The sequence below is a fragment of the Sparus aurata genome, chromosome 20 (assembly GCF_900880675.1).
Source record: "Sparus aurata chromosome 20, fSpaAur1.1, whole genome shotgun sequence".
NCBI lineage: Eukaryota > Metazoa > Chordata > Actinopteri > Spariformes > Sparidae > Sparus > Sparus aurata.
The window spans coordinates 21,057,752-21,074,231 of record NC_044206.1 but is presented as its reverse complement, the minus strand read 5'-3'; the positions used below and the strand labels follow the sequence as shown (position 1 = coordinate 21,074,231).

Genomic DNA, 16,480 nt, shown 5'->3' with positions numbered 1-16,480 from the left:
GTCGCGGATGCTAATGAGCCTTCGAGGGCTGTCTGCGGCTCGAGCACTTGAAGGCTCCTCCGCCGAGGCGTCTCCACCACATGAGCATGTTTGTGACAAAAATACCTAACGAGACATCTGAACAGAGGAAGTGTGTGTTTGTCGAACAGGTCGTCGCCGAGCGCGTCGCTCCAGATTGTGTTTGGCTTTCAGTTAAATAACGAGCGTCTGGTCGCTGTGCAGACCCGAGCTCGTTCAGTCATGCTGCTGTTATCAATATTCTGATGTGCACAACCGATTACATGATTACATGACTACATGGACGTAAAACGGTCAATCAATCAAAAGGCGTATTCCCTCTTTCGGCCACCTCATACTCTTTCTCCCTTACAATTATTTCAGAGCTTTAGCGACTTTACAGATTCAAATTCTTGAAACAATATAAATCAACTGATTAATTATGACGCATTATCACAGAATAAGTTGCATCGAAGTGAAGAATTATAATGCAATAAGTGAAAAAAGACGAGCAGAACAGCTTTGCAGTCTTCAGAAGTAGATGAGGAATGTAAAAAAAAAAACAATTGAAAAGCACCATTAAATGGCTCCATACATATGTAACGTTTGAGGAAGCGGGTCATTTATTACATCACTCATCATCTGGGTCATCTGTGCCTGTTGTTCAACTGAGCAGTTATTCATTCCTTCATGAGAATGAAGAAGAAGGAGAAACGGGCTGGGAGGAGGCTTTTGTGCAATCATTAACGATCAATCATCAGATTCCAACAGACGAGGCAAAAATAACGAACTGATTTTTCTTCCTCTCATTTTCTGGACTGTAGGCGAAGAAAACAAAATGCTCCCTAAAGGAGCAGAACGACTTTCACCATTAAACCCTAAACCCTACAACAAACGGCTCACTGAGGCCCGAGCAGTCACCTTCCAGTCTGAACGGTGAAGACACTTTTTTTTCTTTTCTTTCATCGCCAAGGCAACCAGACCTTCCTTCTCAACATCCTGAGTTTTGTGTCCTCGGCGATAGAAAGCATCGAGCATCGATCAGTGACCGTGTAACACCTTCCTGTTCTGTGTTACCAGGCTGATTCCACTCAAAGAGACTGAATTAAGTGTTTAGCTTGATTGAGTTTTGCTAAATGATAAATGAGTTGTTTCTGGCGCCTGGTGTGATGACGGGAAGTCGTGTTTTGGTGGGGGGAGATTCAGAACAGGTAAGATGAACCTCGTTCTCAGAAGTTTCTCCGTCAAATTTCTGATTCTGACTCTGATGACTCGTATTGATCGTGAGCGTGCTGATAGAGTTTGCTGCAGAGGAGGACGACTACTCTTCACCACACCTGTAAAATAAATCAAGGATTGATTCTGAAACACAGATTATGACTTAGTTTGATACTGTAGCTATTGTAACTGCATTAAACCTCACACTCCATGGAAGAGGAGAAAAAAAAGCTTTGTGCTCAGTATTTACTGCCATCATGTGACATCACGCCCAGGAAGCCACTCGACAGGTGTAACATGTCGGAAACGTCTCACTCAGGATCTACTGAAGGGCTGCAGCAGACACTTCATGTCTGGAGTTCGAGGCACGATCCATCACATGTCGATGCGCAGACACACAGAGAGACGAGTTATGCCACAACTTGATGGATTTATTATTCCAACAGCTCTTGTTCTGCGTGTTCTGTACACCACGGTAATACTGCCAGCATGCATCACGGCACAAATGTGTCTCACTTTACAGAAAAGGGAATCTGTGTTATGTTCAGGGACAAGCAGGTCATAAATACTCAACATACAACACTGAGGTTTCCACTGATAATAAGTGATCATGCAGCACGTTTTCAAAAGACACCGGGGCTTGTGGAGGTATCTGTACAAGTCGCTTAATCAGCAGCACGACAGATTTATATTCAGATATTCGAGTGAAGTCACTGGAAATCTGTCTGACAACTGTTGGTTGCATAACAATCAATCATTCGATTCCAAAACCGCCCACAGCTCCTCAGACAGAATCGTCTTACTGTGAGATTTATCTGAGATTTATTTAAATCCTGAACTGTGGTGAGTCATCGACTCTTCAACTTTTGGGTGACAATGTCGATCCTAAATCAGGCAAAGTGGCTTTCAATCTTCAGTTAAACGCACAATATGTAATTACCTTGAAGGGGGGACTCAATCGAGCTGCAGTCGGGCGCAGAGCCGGACCTTCTGGAGGAATAAACACCCGGAGTCGCGTCGAAATCCGGCTCTGATCTGGAGCAGTTTAACGACGGGAGGAGAGCTCAGAGATTATTTTGTAACTGTGATTTTTTTTTTTCATATATGATGAAAAATCAGGAGAATTTTTTTTTTCACCCAGTTAGGTACATTGAAAAGAAAGATTCTCCTGAAAGAAAAAAAACACATTTTCAAACTCCCCTCAATATTTTTTCTAGAGGAGAAGTTTTTCCTCTGTCTATCAGCAGCTGTTCTGTTTTCCTGAAGTCTCCCTCATAGACAAGTTTACTCGACAGACTCAAAGTTTACAATCTGATGAATTTAACACTTTTGGGTCATAAAGTCATTTTAGTCACAGTCTCTGGGTGTGTTCGTAGTTCATCGTGTTCAGCGGGCTCTCCCTCTCGTCCATCTTGTTCCCGTTCTTGGCTGCTGTCTTCAGTTGGACGTCTCCATGCTGCTGACCGTGTTCACCGCCTGGACCACGTGCACCTTGTTCACCTCCCTCCTCTTGAGCGGGCAGCTGAACACCTTCCTGAAGCCTTTCCGGAAGTGCTTGGAGACGAGGGCGTAGACAATGGGGTTGAGGCAGGAGTTGGTGTAAGCCACCAGGTGGGAGAGGATGCGGAGGACGTAGGTGGTGTGGTTGAGGGGGAAGCTTCCAGACCACATGCAGAGGATGACCAGGTGATGGGGCAGCCAGCAGAGGCAGAAGAGAGCGGCGACGATGATGATCATCTTGGTGACTTTCCGCTTGGCGCGCCTCGACTCGGACATGTCCTTCACGGGATCCACGCTGGTCCACAGGTATCGGATGGTGCGGGCGTAGGTGAGGCCGAGCACCAGGACGGGGATGAGGTAGCCGAAGACGAAGGTGCACACGTCCATGATGATGCGAGGTTTGGCCTCCCAGGCGGGGATACACACCACAGTGCCGGCCAGGTCCATCTGTGTGTAGTAGCTGAGATACGGACCGGAGAAAACCAGAGCCAAGGCCCAAACCAGGCAGATGGAGGTCAGAGCGTTCTTTGGTGTTCTCATCTCTCTGGAGCGGAGAGGGTAGCAGATGGCTAAATACCTGTAAGAGCAGAGAGGACGTGAGCCAGAGCTTTATTATAACCAGCTTGTCCTGTGTTGGGGAAATATCCGGTATTCCTCTTACATAAGAAATCCTCATCAGAACTGCTACCTCCGTCCTATCGTCTTACTACACTTATCACAAGCTTCTCTAATAAGCTAACATCAGTATTAGCTTCTCTTGCAGGCTCAGATGGAGTGATAATTATTTTTTTCTGATTTGTTTTCTCTCCTGTGTTTATGAGTTGAGAACTGGTGGGAAAAAGTTTTGCCAGATAATCTTTCTAAGTCACGTCTTTTTTTTTCCCAGCCGTGAAAATGGGGGGAAGTTAATTGCAGCTAAAACTTTTTTTCCATTTACCAAAACAAGTAAAAAAAAATAAAAATCTGAATCTGATTTTTTTTTAAAGATTGGTGAAACAAAGAAAAATCTCCTGAAAAAAATGATCCTGGAAAACAAAAGAAATATCTTGAAAAAATTAAAAATCTCCTAAAAATGTGTTATCCCGATAAACAAGAAACATTCCTGAAAAATTCTCCCGGAAAAAAAATTCTCCTGCAAAAGAAATTCTCCAGAGAAAAAGAAAAAAACTTTCTAATTTTTTTCCCTGATGAACAAGAAAAAAATCCTGTAAAAATCTTAAAAAAATAATTCTCTCCAAAAAATAAACAAGAAACAATCTTGTTTTGTAAATGTACAAGATTCTTGTTTATCCCCCCACAAAATCATCAAATCATCAAAAAAAAAGAAGAAACAATCCTGAAAAATTCTCCCAGAAAAAGATTATTTCCTGAAAAAAAGAAAAATCTTTTCTCCCAGATAAACAACAAAAAACTCCTGAAATAAATGGAAAAACATGGAAAAAAGGAAAATTTCTCTATTGTCTTTCTCTCCATATTTATGCATTTCACATTTTAAGTGATGGAAAAAAAAATGAAGGAACTTTTATAGGAATATTATCAGGGCAAAACTTTATTTTCCCACCAGTTCTCAAGTCATAACAAAGTCCTTCTAGGCAATATACAATAGTAGAACGTCTCTGGCCATAAACACAGGAAACACCTCCCCAACAGTTATGGTTGTAGAGAACACAGATCTATACTGATACATGGTCTTGTATATTTTAAGCTAACAGGCTGCCATAACTCTTATTCCTTCAACAGGCTACAATTGCTGTTAGCTTCTCCAACAGTTACGGTTTGAGGAGCCGCTCAATCCTAACATGTCAGTCTGTAGGCTACGAGCTAAAACGCTAGAGATAAAAGTTGGGAGTTTTTCCTACATGCAGGTAGTTTATTACTGAAAGATATGAATCAACAAATCAAACTGCTGTAGTTTGTGATGTTGACTTTGAGAAAGGAAACTGGACGTGATTTAAAATTGCTGGAAAACAGTCGTATAAAACAGGAAGCAGGAAATGGATGATTCTGGGTGTGTTGGTGTGCATACCAGGACACAAATGGAGCTTGAGCTGCTAATGGAGAGTTTGTCTGAGTGTGTACGTGTTTCAATCACTGCTGATCTGAGAGGAGATGAGGTGATGCGTTCACTGTCCTGGAATTAATTAGTTTTACGTGACAACAAAGGCGTAAAGTGACATGGATGCCTTTTTACATAAAAAAGAGAAGATTTTTTTTTTTCTCTTTTTATTATTTTCTATTGCAATCTGCTTATCGTAGCCTGTTCAATTTGTCTTTTTAAGTTTTATTTTGTCTCATTGATCTAATATTTTATGTTATTTCCTGACTGCTTTAACACATAATAAAATCAAATCCATCCATCCATGAAAAATCCTATCAACGCCCCTGCGTTTGCATCAGTTAATTCAATAAAATTTGACTTTACATTTGAATTATTTCTCACAATAAAAATTAAGAACTTATCTGTCTGTTTACATTTATATATATATATAAAAACCAACATGTTGGACGCACCTGTCGAGGGACACAGCTGTCAGGGTGAAGATGCTCGCGTACATGGTGAGGAAGATGATGAAGTGCACGACCTTACACACCACAGGACCGAACACCCACTCATCCAGGGTGTAGATGGTGGCCTGGAAGGGCACGCAGAAGATGATGAAGCTCAGATCCGCGATCCCGAGGTTGAGGATGAACAGGTTGGTGGTCTTGGTGTTCATCTGACCGTTCCGGAGCAGAACCGCCAGCACCAGAGAATTCCCCACGGTGCCCACCAGGAAGATGAGCGAGAAGCCCAGAGAGATGACCACCGACTCCGCTCTCCATGAGGACGAGCTCAGCGAGGAGGAGAGATTCATCCTGATGGACTCAGATGTCAGATGCGCTCAGAAGTCCGTCCGACATTGACTCTTGGAGACGCGCGCCTCGCCTGCGCGCAACGTTTCCACATCCAGACGCAGCGCGGCGGGCACAGAGCCGCAGGATGAGCCATGTATCTCACTGTGATACTGATCAGCTGTTAGAGACAAGAGTCACCCCCCCCCCTCCAACCCGTCTCTCTGACTGTGTCACACTTCTTCTTCAAGGTAGCTGATAACTGAAGGACCTCTGGAGTCAGTTTGAAGCTTCGACTCGGATAAAACAAGAAATGTGTAATCACAAGTTAATTGTAGACAATTCAGGCAGGGGAAGACATTTTTAAAAAAGAAAAGAAAAATAATGAAGGCATTATGAACCACCATAAAATTCAAGGGCTCATAATAAAGCCTTGATTAAACTATTAAACGTTAACATGTTGTTTTTAGGTCGCTTTGTCTTCTGTTCTGTGGCAGCAACATCTCTGCAGAAAATCATCCAAACCACCCAGCTGGTTGATTTCAGTCACCTGTTGACACCTGTCCCGTTTCCCTACAGTCAGGTGAGCATGAGAGCAGTCTGCCCTCCTGTGGTCACAATGAACCACTGCACAGCTCAGAAGAAGATTAAAATATCTGTATGTTCCCGAAGGACCCAAACATGTCAAGATAAGGATTCACGATAAGTACTAGGTGTCATTTGATGAATCCTGGATTTCAATGCACTCTGTTTACGCGGGTATTATTTACATGCATACACATGTGAAAAAAATTTAAATAATAAAAAATCACTCCTGGAATTATTATTATTTTTTTCTGAAATTACACCTGAATAAATGTTAGCTACAAATGTCAGTTTACTGAAAGAAAAAAAACAATCTTTTTCTTCGGAAAATTGTTTTTTTCTTGTGAACATTTTTTTCAAAATAAAATAATTTTATTCTTAGAAGAAGATCTTTCTTCTGAAATAAAAATAATTTCCTCTGAAAAAAATTCTCCTGAAAAAAGGAAGAAATACTAGAAAAGCAAAAATTCTTCATAAAAAAGATTCTCCTGAAAAAAGAAATTCTGCTAACAAATTTTTTTTTTTCTGTATTTCTTCTTGAAACTGTTTTTTTCCCTGAGAAAATTCATGAAAAATATCTCCTGCAAAATTTTTTCATGGAAAAAATTCTCCTGAAAAAGAAGTTCTTCTGCAAAAAAAATCTTCCGAAAATCTTTCTGAAATTCTCAAAAACAGTATAAACTACATTTACATTTATAGAAAAAAAAAAAATCATAGGAAAGGGATATGTTTTCATCAATAAGCAGATGCTGAAAACCCCCTTTTTAAAAAAAAAAAAAAATAAATAAATTATCCTCAAAAGAAAGACAAAAAAGACAAAAATTCTCTTGAAAGTAATACAAAGATTTAATAAAATAAAAGATATCCTGAAAGAAAAAAAACATTTCCTGAAAAAAACAACAACATTATTTTCCTGAAAAACATTCCTGAAATGTAACCAAATGTGTACCTGTGATAGAGAAAGACATCAGGAAGAAGATGCAAAGACAATGGTGAACTAACATGCAGGAACTGAGTTGTCGTGAGATCAAAATTCAGGATACTGTAAATAGAGTTTATTCAATTTGGAGGTGATTTTGAGGTGAGATTTCTCCACATTTCTCCACACTGTCTGAGACCCAAATACCGCTCTGATGTGACGCCCCTCCACACTGAGTCCTTCATCCTGATTATCTGACTCACATCACTCACCACCACCATCACTCCACAGACGGAGACACGCCAGCCTCGCCCAGCAGCTGAACAAATACAAACTCCTTCAGTGGACTAAATTTAAAGAAGAGGTTTCTGTTTTAATCAGGAGGAAGTTTTCTCTGCGTCTGTTTCCTCCTCCGACAGTCTGAGTCACTCCACAGTCAAACATCCTGGTAGTCTGAGGAAGTCCAACGAGTCTCCACGCCGCACATCATCCCGCTGTTGTTTACAATAAAAATAAACCTCAAACTTAAAGTCTATGCAACAATATTATCATTCAGAGCGATAATAAGCCGGGGTGTTTTCTAAGAGTCAGCCTCTCTATCGATTCCTTTTGATTTAATATTTGTTATTTTTCACTTTAATTTTATTCACAGTCACCGCGCATTTCATTTGGTCGCCTGTCATCGCCCTCATATTGCGTTTATCCCCCCTGTAGTGGCCGTAACCCCCGGAGGAAACGAGAAGAAACATCAGAAAGTCAACAAACATGGTTAATGGAGTTGAACGAGTACTCAGCTGGAATTAATTCCGAATACCAGACTTGGATGGAGGATGATTCTCAGCCCTGAATGGACCCCATTAACATTTGGTGCGGATCCAGATAAAGGGACAAATCAATTATTTTTTTTCACTTTCTTTTACGTTGTGGGACTATTTTTTTTCTTCTTTTGTCTTTTTCGTTAATTTCTGAAGGATCTTGGTGACAAAACAAACAAAATCTGGTGTATTTAGGTGGCTGGTATTTATACGTGAGTACAGTCTGTTGTGGATAAAGAGGGATGCTGGGCCTTGACAGAGGTATGCGCTCGCCTGAGTTTTATTCAAGTTTTATATTTAGATTTCTATAGTATAGTTTTACAGGAGACTCCGTCTGACGGTGGCAACTGGAAACAACCTCACTCATACTGACAAATATGAGGTGGACAAACTGTAGAAGAACAGTTTTAATTTGGATAACTGTAGTCAAGTGCTAATTCTGAAGTCTGTCTGAGCAGTCGAATCTCTGTTCGAGGATGCGTTTCTCCTGATCAGCAGCAGATGGCAGCAGAAGAACAATGAATGAAGAACTGGACTGTGTGACTTACTGCTGTGGCTCAACACACACACACACACACACACACACACACACACACACACACACACACACAGCTCATCCGTGATGTTGCCTCGTCGGAGATGGAGGTTCATGTGTACTCCAGCCTCAGCATCCGCCAATCACAGACGCAGGAAGAAAAAAAAAAAAAAGAAGCGCGCTCTAACCTTCTGTGATGCATTAAGTCACTGGGTTTTCCATGTGTCAGCCACGTGATAACAACCTCAACTTTACACAATGCTCCTCTGAGAGTGTTTTCCGAAGAGTAAGAGGACCGAAGATTAAAGTCCTGCAGCTGTTGAGGCATCGCGTGCATCAAAGTGTGTATTTTTAAACTCTGGGAAACACCAACAGCCAATCTGAGAGATGACTCTCCCCCCGTCCAGTAGTCGCGCAGGAGGGAACGCTCAGAGGTATCAGATCGAGACTAACCTGATTCATGTTTCAGATACCGTCTATAGGAGCGCCCGGAGCAGGAAATGACATCAGCGCTGTGTGATAATGGGCCGGACGGGGCAGGAATGTTGAAAGTGGGCAGCCTGGGTGAGAGTTAACCACGCGCTGCACCCCGGCGGTGACCACACCTGGGAATATTTGAACCTCAATCAAGGGGAAGTCATGCGAGCGCGCGTGGACGGAGCAGGTGGAGGCTCGACGTGGACGGAGTGAGGAGGCTGCGGCGGGGGAGCAATTACAGAAACCGCCCTCAAAAAAGTCTCATCAAGTGGCACCATTGTGCACAAGTAAAGAGGTTGGATTGATGAGACTCGGGGAACTGCAGGGTGCCGCTGCTGCTAATCGCCGTCGTGGAGGCTACGGGCGGCCGCGGCGCTCGTTCCGTGCTTCCTACGAGCCGCAACCCACACATCATGATTCCCTCATTAAGTACGACTCCAACCCACAAGTGTCGACACTTGCAGGGAGGCGGATCGAGCAGCGGTGACCTCAAAACATCTGCTCTTTACAACAACACAGCGCCGCTGCTCATCCGCTCAAACGGCCGAAAACCCCTCATGACAGAGTGCAACCGAGGCAGATAAACCTCTGGGTAACGGTCACTTTCTCTCACACACACACACACACACACACACACACACACACACATACAGAGCCTCCACATCCTCTCAGCACCCCGCCGCCGTGCCTCGCTGATAGTCCCACACTTTATAAATAGCGTGCGCTTTTAATATGCGTGTGTGTCCAGTGGATAACGTCAGCGCTTTGGGAGAAAGGCTCAAGGAGTGTTTCATTATAAACCTGTACCATTAAAACTCGCTGGCTGGGTCTGGAGTTTGGCTCTCACGTCCCCTCTCAAACTTTTTATGAGGCCAGTTATGATCCTAAATCGATGCAGGAAACTGAGATGGAGGATTTGGGGTACGGTAAGTGGTGCCATGACCTCGCGAATAAAAAAAGGTAGTGTTGCTGATTGTGCGGCTCTTTGCACCATCGAGTAACGTATTGCTCAAGGTGAAGGGCCGATGCTGCAGGTACCTGCGCGCTGCAGGGGACTGTGACACGTGTAGTCACAGTAACTCACAGAAAAGTGTTTTCAGCAAATGTACTCTAAGCAACTGAAGGGTTCGCGGAATGCACAAGAGCCTCAGCGTCTCAGGAAACGCGCTCATCATTTGCATTAAGTTGAATTCTGGCTACCGTATGCAAATTGGTGGCGTCCATCGCGACACGACACCTCATGAAACTCGTGAGACGCAACAAAAGCTGAAACAAACAAAGTCGAAGTAAAATGAAGGCAGATCCTGCAGCTGCATGGCCCCTTCCTCCCCCCAAAACACATTGCTGTGCAATTTTTGTAAGACAGGAGAACGGTTTCCAAACGAGCCGCCATGTTGGCCCGGTTTGAAATACCCGAGCGGTGGCCCGTGAGTGGTGCTCGTCCAATCAGGTGCAGCCAGTGAGTGTTTGCATGGCTTGCAGACTGAAGTGCGCAAAGCAGGCTACAACAGCAGGAAAGCATTGCATGGCCTCGCGTCAAAGGACGACCCTGTGGACACACGCCCGTAGAGCGACAACTGCTCGTCACTCATCAATCGATTATTCAATAAAAAAGAGAAATAAATAAACGACTATTCGTCAAACATTTCCTGGTTCCAGCTTTAAAGATTTGCTGCTTTGTCTTTGTCGTTGATGACAGTGAATGAAGAGGATCTTTGGATTTTTGATTGTTTGTTGGACAAGAGACACAACTTGAAGACGTCACTTTGAGCTCTGGGGGGATTGTGATGAGAATTTTTTTTACTTTTAAATGAAAATAAAAATGAGTTGCAGCCGTAGTCCCAGGTACTGCTTTAGTCCTGGGCTTGATAAGATTTGTTGATTTGTGGCTATAAACTATAAAAAAATAGTGCTTGACTTCTAGTAAACTGTTAAAAAGCCAGAAAATAAAAACAAAGATGCACACTGTCCACATACTTACAGACACTGTGTCGGTGAAATGACGTAACACAAGAACTTGCGTCTCCGTGGCCGAGTTCAAAGGTCAGCAGAGGTCGAGCGTCGCGGCATGCAGGTGCTTCGGAGAGCTGCAGGAGGAAGCGAGAGGGGGAGAGCGGAGACAGACGAGGCTGTGAGAGAACCACAATCACGCAAGCTGCGTGTGGTTTCCAGCCCGCTGCCAAGACCTCTCACTCTCTGCGTCCCAGACTTTCTCCTGAGTTATCCAATCCCCCTGTCCCTCCCCACTCCCACTCTCGACCGCACACAAATGGTTTGAATAAGAGGTCTGCATGACTGGGCTGTGGCTACAGATGAAAATCCTGAAGAGTGATAGTTTACTTAGCCTAAATACCCCCGATTAGACAAATTGAAACATTGTTGTTATGCGGTGGAAACTCAAGGACCCATTGGCCTATTGGAGTCTGTTCACCCCGTTCCGGAAAAGGCAGTGCTCGCGGACTTTCGTCATGCGAAAACCGCAAGAGCTGGCACAAGTGGAAAAAAACAAAACAAGAAAATAAACCTCGAATCCTCGAGCAAAACAAAAACTGTAAAAGAGAAAATGAATATTGTCACATAGGGATGATTCACAAAGGAGGCAGGCACACGCGACTCAGGCTTCTGTGACTACTGAAAAACATGTCCAACCACAGCCCCTCTGTCTTGACTTATGGTATGCCTCATGATGTCACATTTTCCCCTCATTTCGATCGTCTCCGGGATCACAAACAGGGGCTGCGTCCGTGTGCTGCTCTGAATTGATCACAGCCCGCTCCTCGAGACAATAAAGAAACCAATCAGTGTCACAATTAATGAAGAAATCATTCAAATTCGACTTTAACGGCCCCACTTCCGACTCCTGCAGCGTTCAGAGTCAGCCAACTGTCAAACCTCCTTCATCCCATTAAAAGCTGTAATTTGTAAGACCATGGAGACCTTTTTTTTTTTTTTTTTTCCCCTTTTAGCTACTTAAATATTACAACACACACATGTACTGCACATGCACACAGTTAGTAATAATACACCGAAATGATTCTAGCAGACTGGAGCTAAACGGCAGTGGAGACTCATAAAACGGAGCGGTAGCTGCTTCATCCGCCAGTGGACTCCGTCTGGCCGGGCAGTCTGGTGTCAGCGCTCAGCGGCTGGACTCGGATGCAGCCACACTGCAGCTGGAAGAGTCTGAACGACCAACACAGGCCCGAAATCTGTCTACTGCTGAAGTGGTTTTGTCAGTTTATTAATAGATGAGACGTCCATCTCACCTGCTTAGTCAGATCAGGAAGTGGAGGTGCTAAAAAACAAATGTAACACAGGTCTGATCCATGACATCATGTTGGACGCTACTTTAAACCACAAGCTAGCCATTTAATATGCAGGTTTACACCAAAAACAGGTTTAACTCGTCAACCCGAGTCCTATTTGCAAGTTTCCCAGCAGCATATCTCAAACTCAGGCGATCATCTTCCAGATAGTTTCTGTTTGTGTTTTTGAACCTTTCATGTAACCTCTGCTCGCTGTCTTTCCTCAACAGGTGACTGACGCTTGTAAATCATCATGGAGGGATAGTAGTTTTATAATTTATGTTTTATTTTATTTTTACAGAAAGAGAGAATTTTATTTATTTATTTTTTGCGATTAAAATACTAAAAAATACAAATCTGGAATATTTTGCATATACTGGGATAACTGAATAATCAGGCTGTCCTCGGAGGACCATATAGAGAAAGTTCGACATAGACCTCTGGTGGCCATAGTTGTGACTACACCAGCAAAGGAGGAAGTCAGGTGATGGAATATAAAGAGCGAAAAGACAGCATGAGAAGGAGGTCGAGGTGGTGATGAATATAAATAGGACTTTCATCCAGCAGACTGCTGTTCCTTTCCTGACGTCTCGTACAGATTATTATTATTATTATTATTTTTTTTTTATTATTATGTTATTTCAACCAAATCCACAAAGTTTCCCTCACATGACCGAGTACTGCCCTTGCCTAAATCTAACCAAATTATTGACCAAAAGTTCATGAGTTGTAGATCTGGTGTGCCTGTCACTGTTACATTGCAATGGCCATGTTGTTTTGGAGTACTTCACTTCATTAGTTACCACACTGATACAGTTCATAAAATACTGTTTTATTCTTTAAAAACAAATTACATTTTCAAAAGTCTTTTACTGCTACCTATTAGCTAATGGTAGCGTGCTAACATGCTAAGCTAAAAGGGTTGAACGTTCTACCTGCAAACCATCAGCACGTAAGCCTTGTGATTTGGAGCGTGTTAGCATTTAGCTCAACGCACCAATGAGCCAGAGTCCAGCCCCACAGCGGCTAGCATGGATGTTAGCTCTCCATCTTGTTTGCATAAGAAAAAAGATTCATATGTAAACACTCAAAACAAAGAGTTACTGTATGTGTATTTTCCTCCTTGGTTTCCTGGCATGCATCAGTGTAAACGTATAGAAATAACAAGAGGAAAACATAGCGTGAGATAAGACGTCCATCTCACCTGCTTAGTCAGATCAGGAAGTGGAGGTGCTAAAAAACAAATGTAACACAGGTCTGATCCATGACATCATGTTGGACGCTACTTTAAACCACAAGCTAGCCATTTAATATCCAGGTTTACACCAAGAACAGGTTTAACTCGTCAACCCGAGTCCTATTTGCAAGATTTACGAGCAGCATATCTCAAACTCATGCGATCATCTTCCAGATAGTTTCTGTTTGTGTTTTTGAACCTTTCATGTAACCTCTGCTCGCTGTCTTTCCTCAACAGGTGACTGACGCTTGTAAATCATCATGGAGGGATAGTAGTTTTATGTTTTATGTTTTATGTTGTATTTAATTTTTACAGAAAGAGAGACAAGGGTTTGCGATTAAAATACTCAAAAATACAAATCTGGAATATTTTGCATATACCAGGATAACTGAATAATCAGGCTGTCCTCAGAGGACCATATAGAGAAAGTTCGACATAGACCTCTGGTGGCCATAGTTGTGACTACACCAGCAAAGGAGGAAGTCAGGTGATGGAATATAAAGAGCGAAAAAGACAGCATGAGAAGGAGGTCGAGGTGGTGATGAATATAAAAAGGACTTTCATCCAGCAGACTGCTGTTCCTGTCCTGACGTCTTGTACAGATTATTATTATTTTTTTAAAAATTATTATTATGTTATTTCAACCAAATTCACAAAATTTCCCTCACATGACCGAGTACTGCCCTTGCCTAAATCTAACCAAATTATTGACCAAAAGTTCATGAGTTGTAGGTCTGGTGTGCCTGTCACTGTTACACTGCAATGGCCATGTTGTTTTGGAGTACTTCACTTCATTAGTTACCACACTGACACAGTTCATAAAATACTGTTTTATTTTTAAAAACAAATTACATTTTCCAAAGTCTTTTACTGCTACCTATTAGCTAATGGTAGCGTGCTAACATGCTAAGCTAAAAGGGTTGAACGTTCTACCTGCGAACCATCAGCACGTAAGCCTTGTGATTTTGAGCGTGTTAGCATTTAGCTCAACGCACCAATGAGCCAGAGTCCAGCCCCACAGCGGCTAGCATGGATGTTAGCTCTCCATCTTGTTTGCATAAGAAAAAAGATTCACATGTAAACACTCGAAACAAGGAGTTATTTTATGTGTATTTCCCTCCTTGGTTTCCTGGCATGCATCAGTGTAAACGTATAGAAATAACAAGAGGAAAACATAGCGTGAGATGCAGATTATATTAACGTCACAGTGGGACTCCTCTTAGTGCTGAACATCAGTTTTCCCTGCAGGAAAAAGCAAAAAGAGACGCACATCCACAAACGACGTCACTTCTCTCCTCACCCCCCGCTAATCCACAGACCTCTAGGTGATATTCGCTCGGCCTGGAATTACGTCGCCTTGATTCTGGGGCAATTAGAGCGTCAGGTCTTTTTTGCCAAGTCCCCTCGGAGGCTCGTGTGAGTCTGTTGTACGTGTGGCAAACAGCGTCTCTTTCGGGAAGTGAAAAGACTGGAGGACGGCCGGTAATGAACTAAAAGCAGGCTGTCGTGCGAGTGAGCCTTTCCAGGTCTCGAAGACATGAGCGCAGGTGTGCTCTCACAGAAATTAGATGAGATGGTGTGTGGCTCCGTCAGGTGCCGATGGGTTCGGGAGGCACACGGATACTCAGCAGGAGCCCTCAGGCTGTGGCATCTCGAGTTCAAAGGACAGATTTTGGAAAATTGAGGCCTAATGACCCTGTGACGGGGGAGAAAATGGCCTCTCGTCCACACTGTGTGCAGCTGTGAGAGGAGATGGGACCTCTTAGGACAACGTTTAGACACAGCTGCCGCGTCGGCTTGCTTACGTGAGCAGGGTTTGGGTGAAGTCACAACACTACTTGTTTGTCAGACAGCTTTTCTGCACACAGATGACTCTTGTTCCAACATCATTTTACGTCAGATTTCTGCAATAAAGTGGACAAAAAACAACCTTTGTTGGTGTAAATGTTTCCAACGATGTTCAAACTCGGAGAGAAATCCACAAGTATACTAAAGGGACGGGCACTGGAAATTAGCTAAGGCTATAAATGCTATGATGCTTTCTGTTGGATTGTTGTAAAACCCACATGATTTGTATCTGTCCCTATCAAATAAACCATATACAATACAATACAAAGGTATCGGTGCTTTACATTTGGTTGCCTGTCGCTGTAACTTCCTGGTGAGAGTCAGAGAGTGAGGGAGGAGATCAGCCAATGACACTTAAAGTAATGTGTATAAAGGTCAACCTTGACTGAACTCAGCACTCAGCAGAGACTCCGGTTCTCTCTCTTCTTTCCCCCTATCCTCTCTGTAACGTTGTTAAACATGTCCGGATCAGAGCAGAATCCGATGCGACTCCGGGTGTTTATTCCTCCTTTAGGCCTGGCTCTGCACCGACTCTGTCAGATCAATGTCAGACTGTATTTAGATATGCAGATCACAGTCTTCCTAACCCCAAGATGTCTTCAGATATCTTGGACACTGACAATTTTTACACATAAGAAGTACCCTTTTCAGATTTTCTTTTCTTTTCTTCTTTTCTTTATTTTTCTAAATGAACAATAAAAACAAAACTGCATAAAGGACTACAGTAACAGTTTTAGTTTCTTGTCTCAGATTTCAGTCCACCGTTCATGATTTCCCTCGACTATACACCATCCATCCATAATCAGTTTGTCACATTTTCTGTGTTGTTGAAACAAAGCTCTTCCCATGGGTGTGTGATCAGGTTTGAGAAAGTTCAGCGCAGCTACACAGAGGACAGCCAGAACCAGAGGAGTTTCTCAGAGAGGATTTCGTGTGGACTCTGCACCGAACCCTTTCAAGTACCGAAACCACAGGACCTGGAGAGAAGCGGCTCTGTTTTCTCTTGACGTCAGAGTAGCATGCACTGAACCTCATATCACCGGGGCGGATCGATCAGTCTTTCCTCGTCTCGTTATTACCGTCTCATGTCCGAGGGTTTATGATACGCTTCAGCTTGATGATGTGCTATCAAGTGTTTGCTTGTATGCATTTATTATTGTGTCCATATGGCTCCAGATTGGTGTTTCGGGGAATCGACTGACCTGAGTCAAA

The 16,480-nt window shown here is 43.0% G+C and overlaps 1 protein-coding gene across 2 annotated transcripts in view; it reads right to left on the bottom strand.

Annotated features, from left to right (window-relative positions):
- Positions 1 to 1,625: 1,625 nt before the first annotated feature.
- Positions 1,626 to 16,480, bottom strand: part of LOC115570992 (galanin receptor type 2) — a 120,227-nt gene continuing 105,372 nt past the window's right edge. Inside the window, exons 2-3 of one of the 2 annotated variants that reach the window (XM_030399931.1) lie at positions 5,227 to 5,843; positions 1,626 to 3,292 (exon numbers count right to left, since the gene is read on the bottom strand). In XM_030399931.1, coding sequence (XP_030255791.1) covers positions 2,653 to 3,292; positions 5,227 to 5,570 — 984 coding nt within the window. In that variant the 5' untranslated portion in view covers positions 5,571 to 5,843 and the 3' untranslated portion in view covers positions 1,626 to 2,652. Of the gene's footprint in view, positions 3,293 to 5,226; positions 6,162 to 16,480 lie in introns of those variants that run through there. The other variant, XM_030399930.1, reaches the window with a different exon arrangement.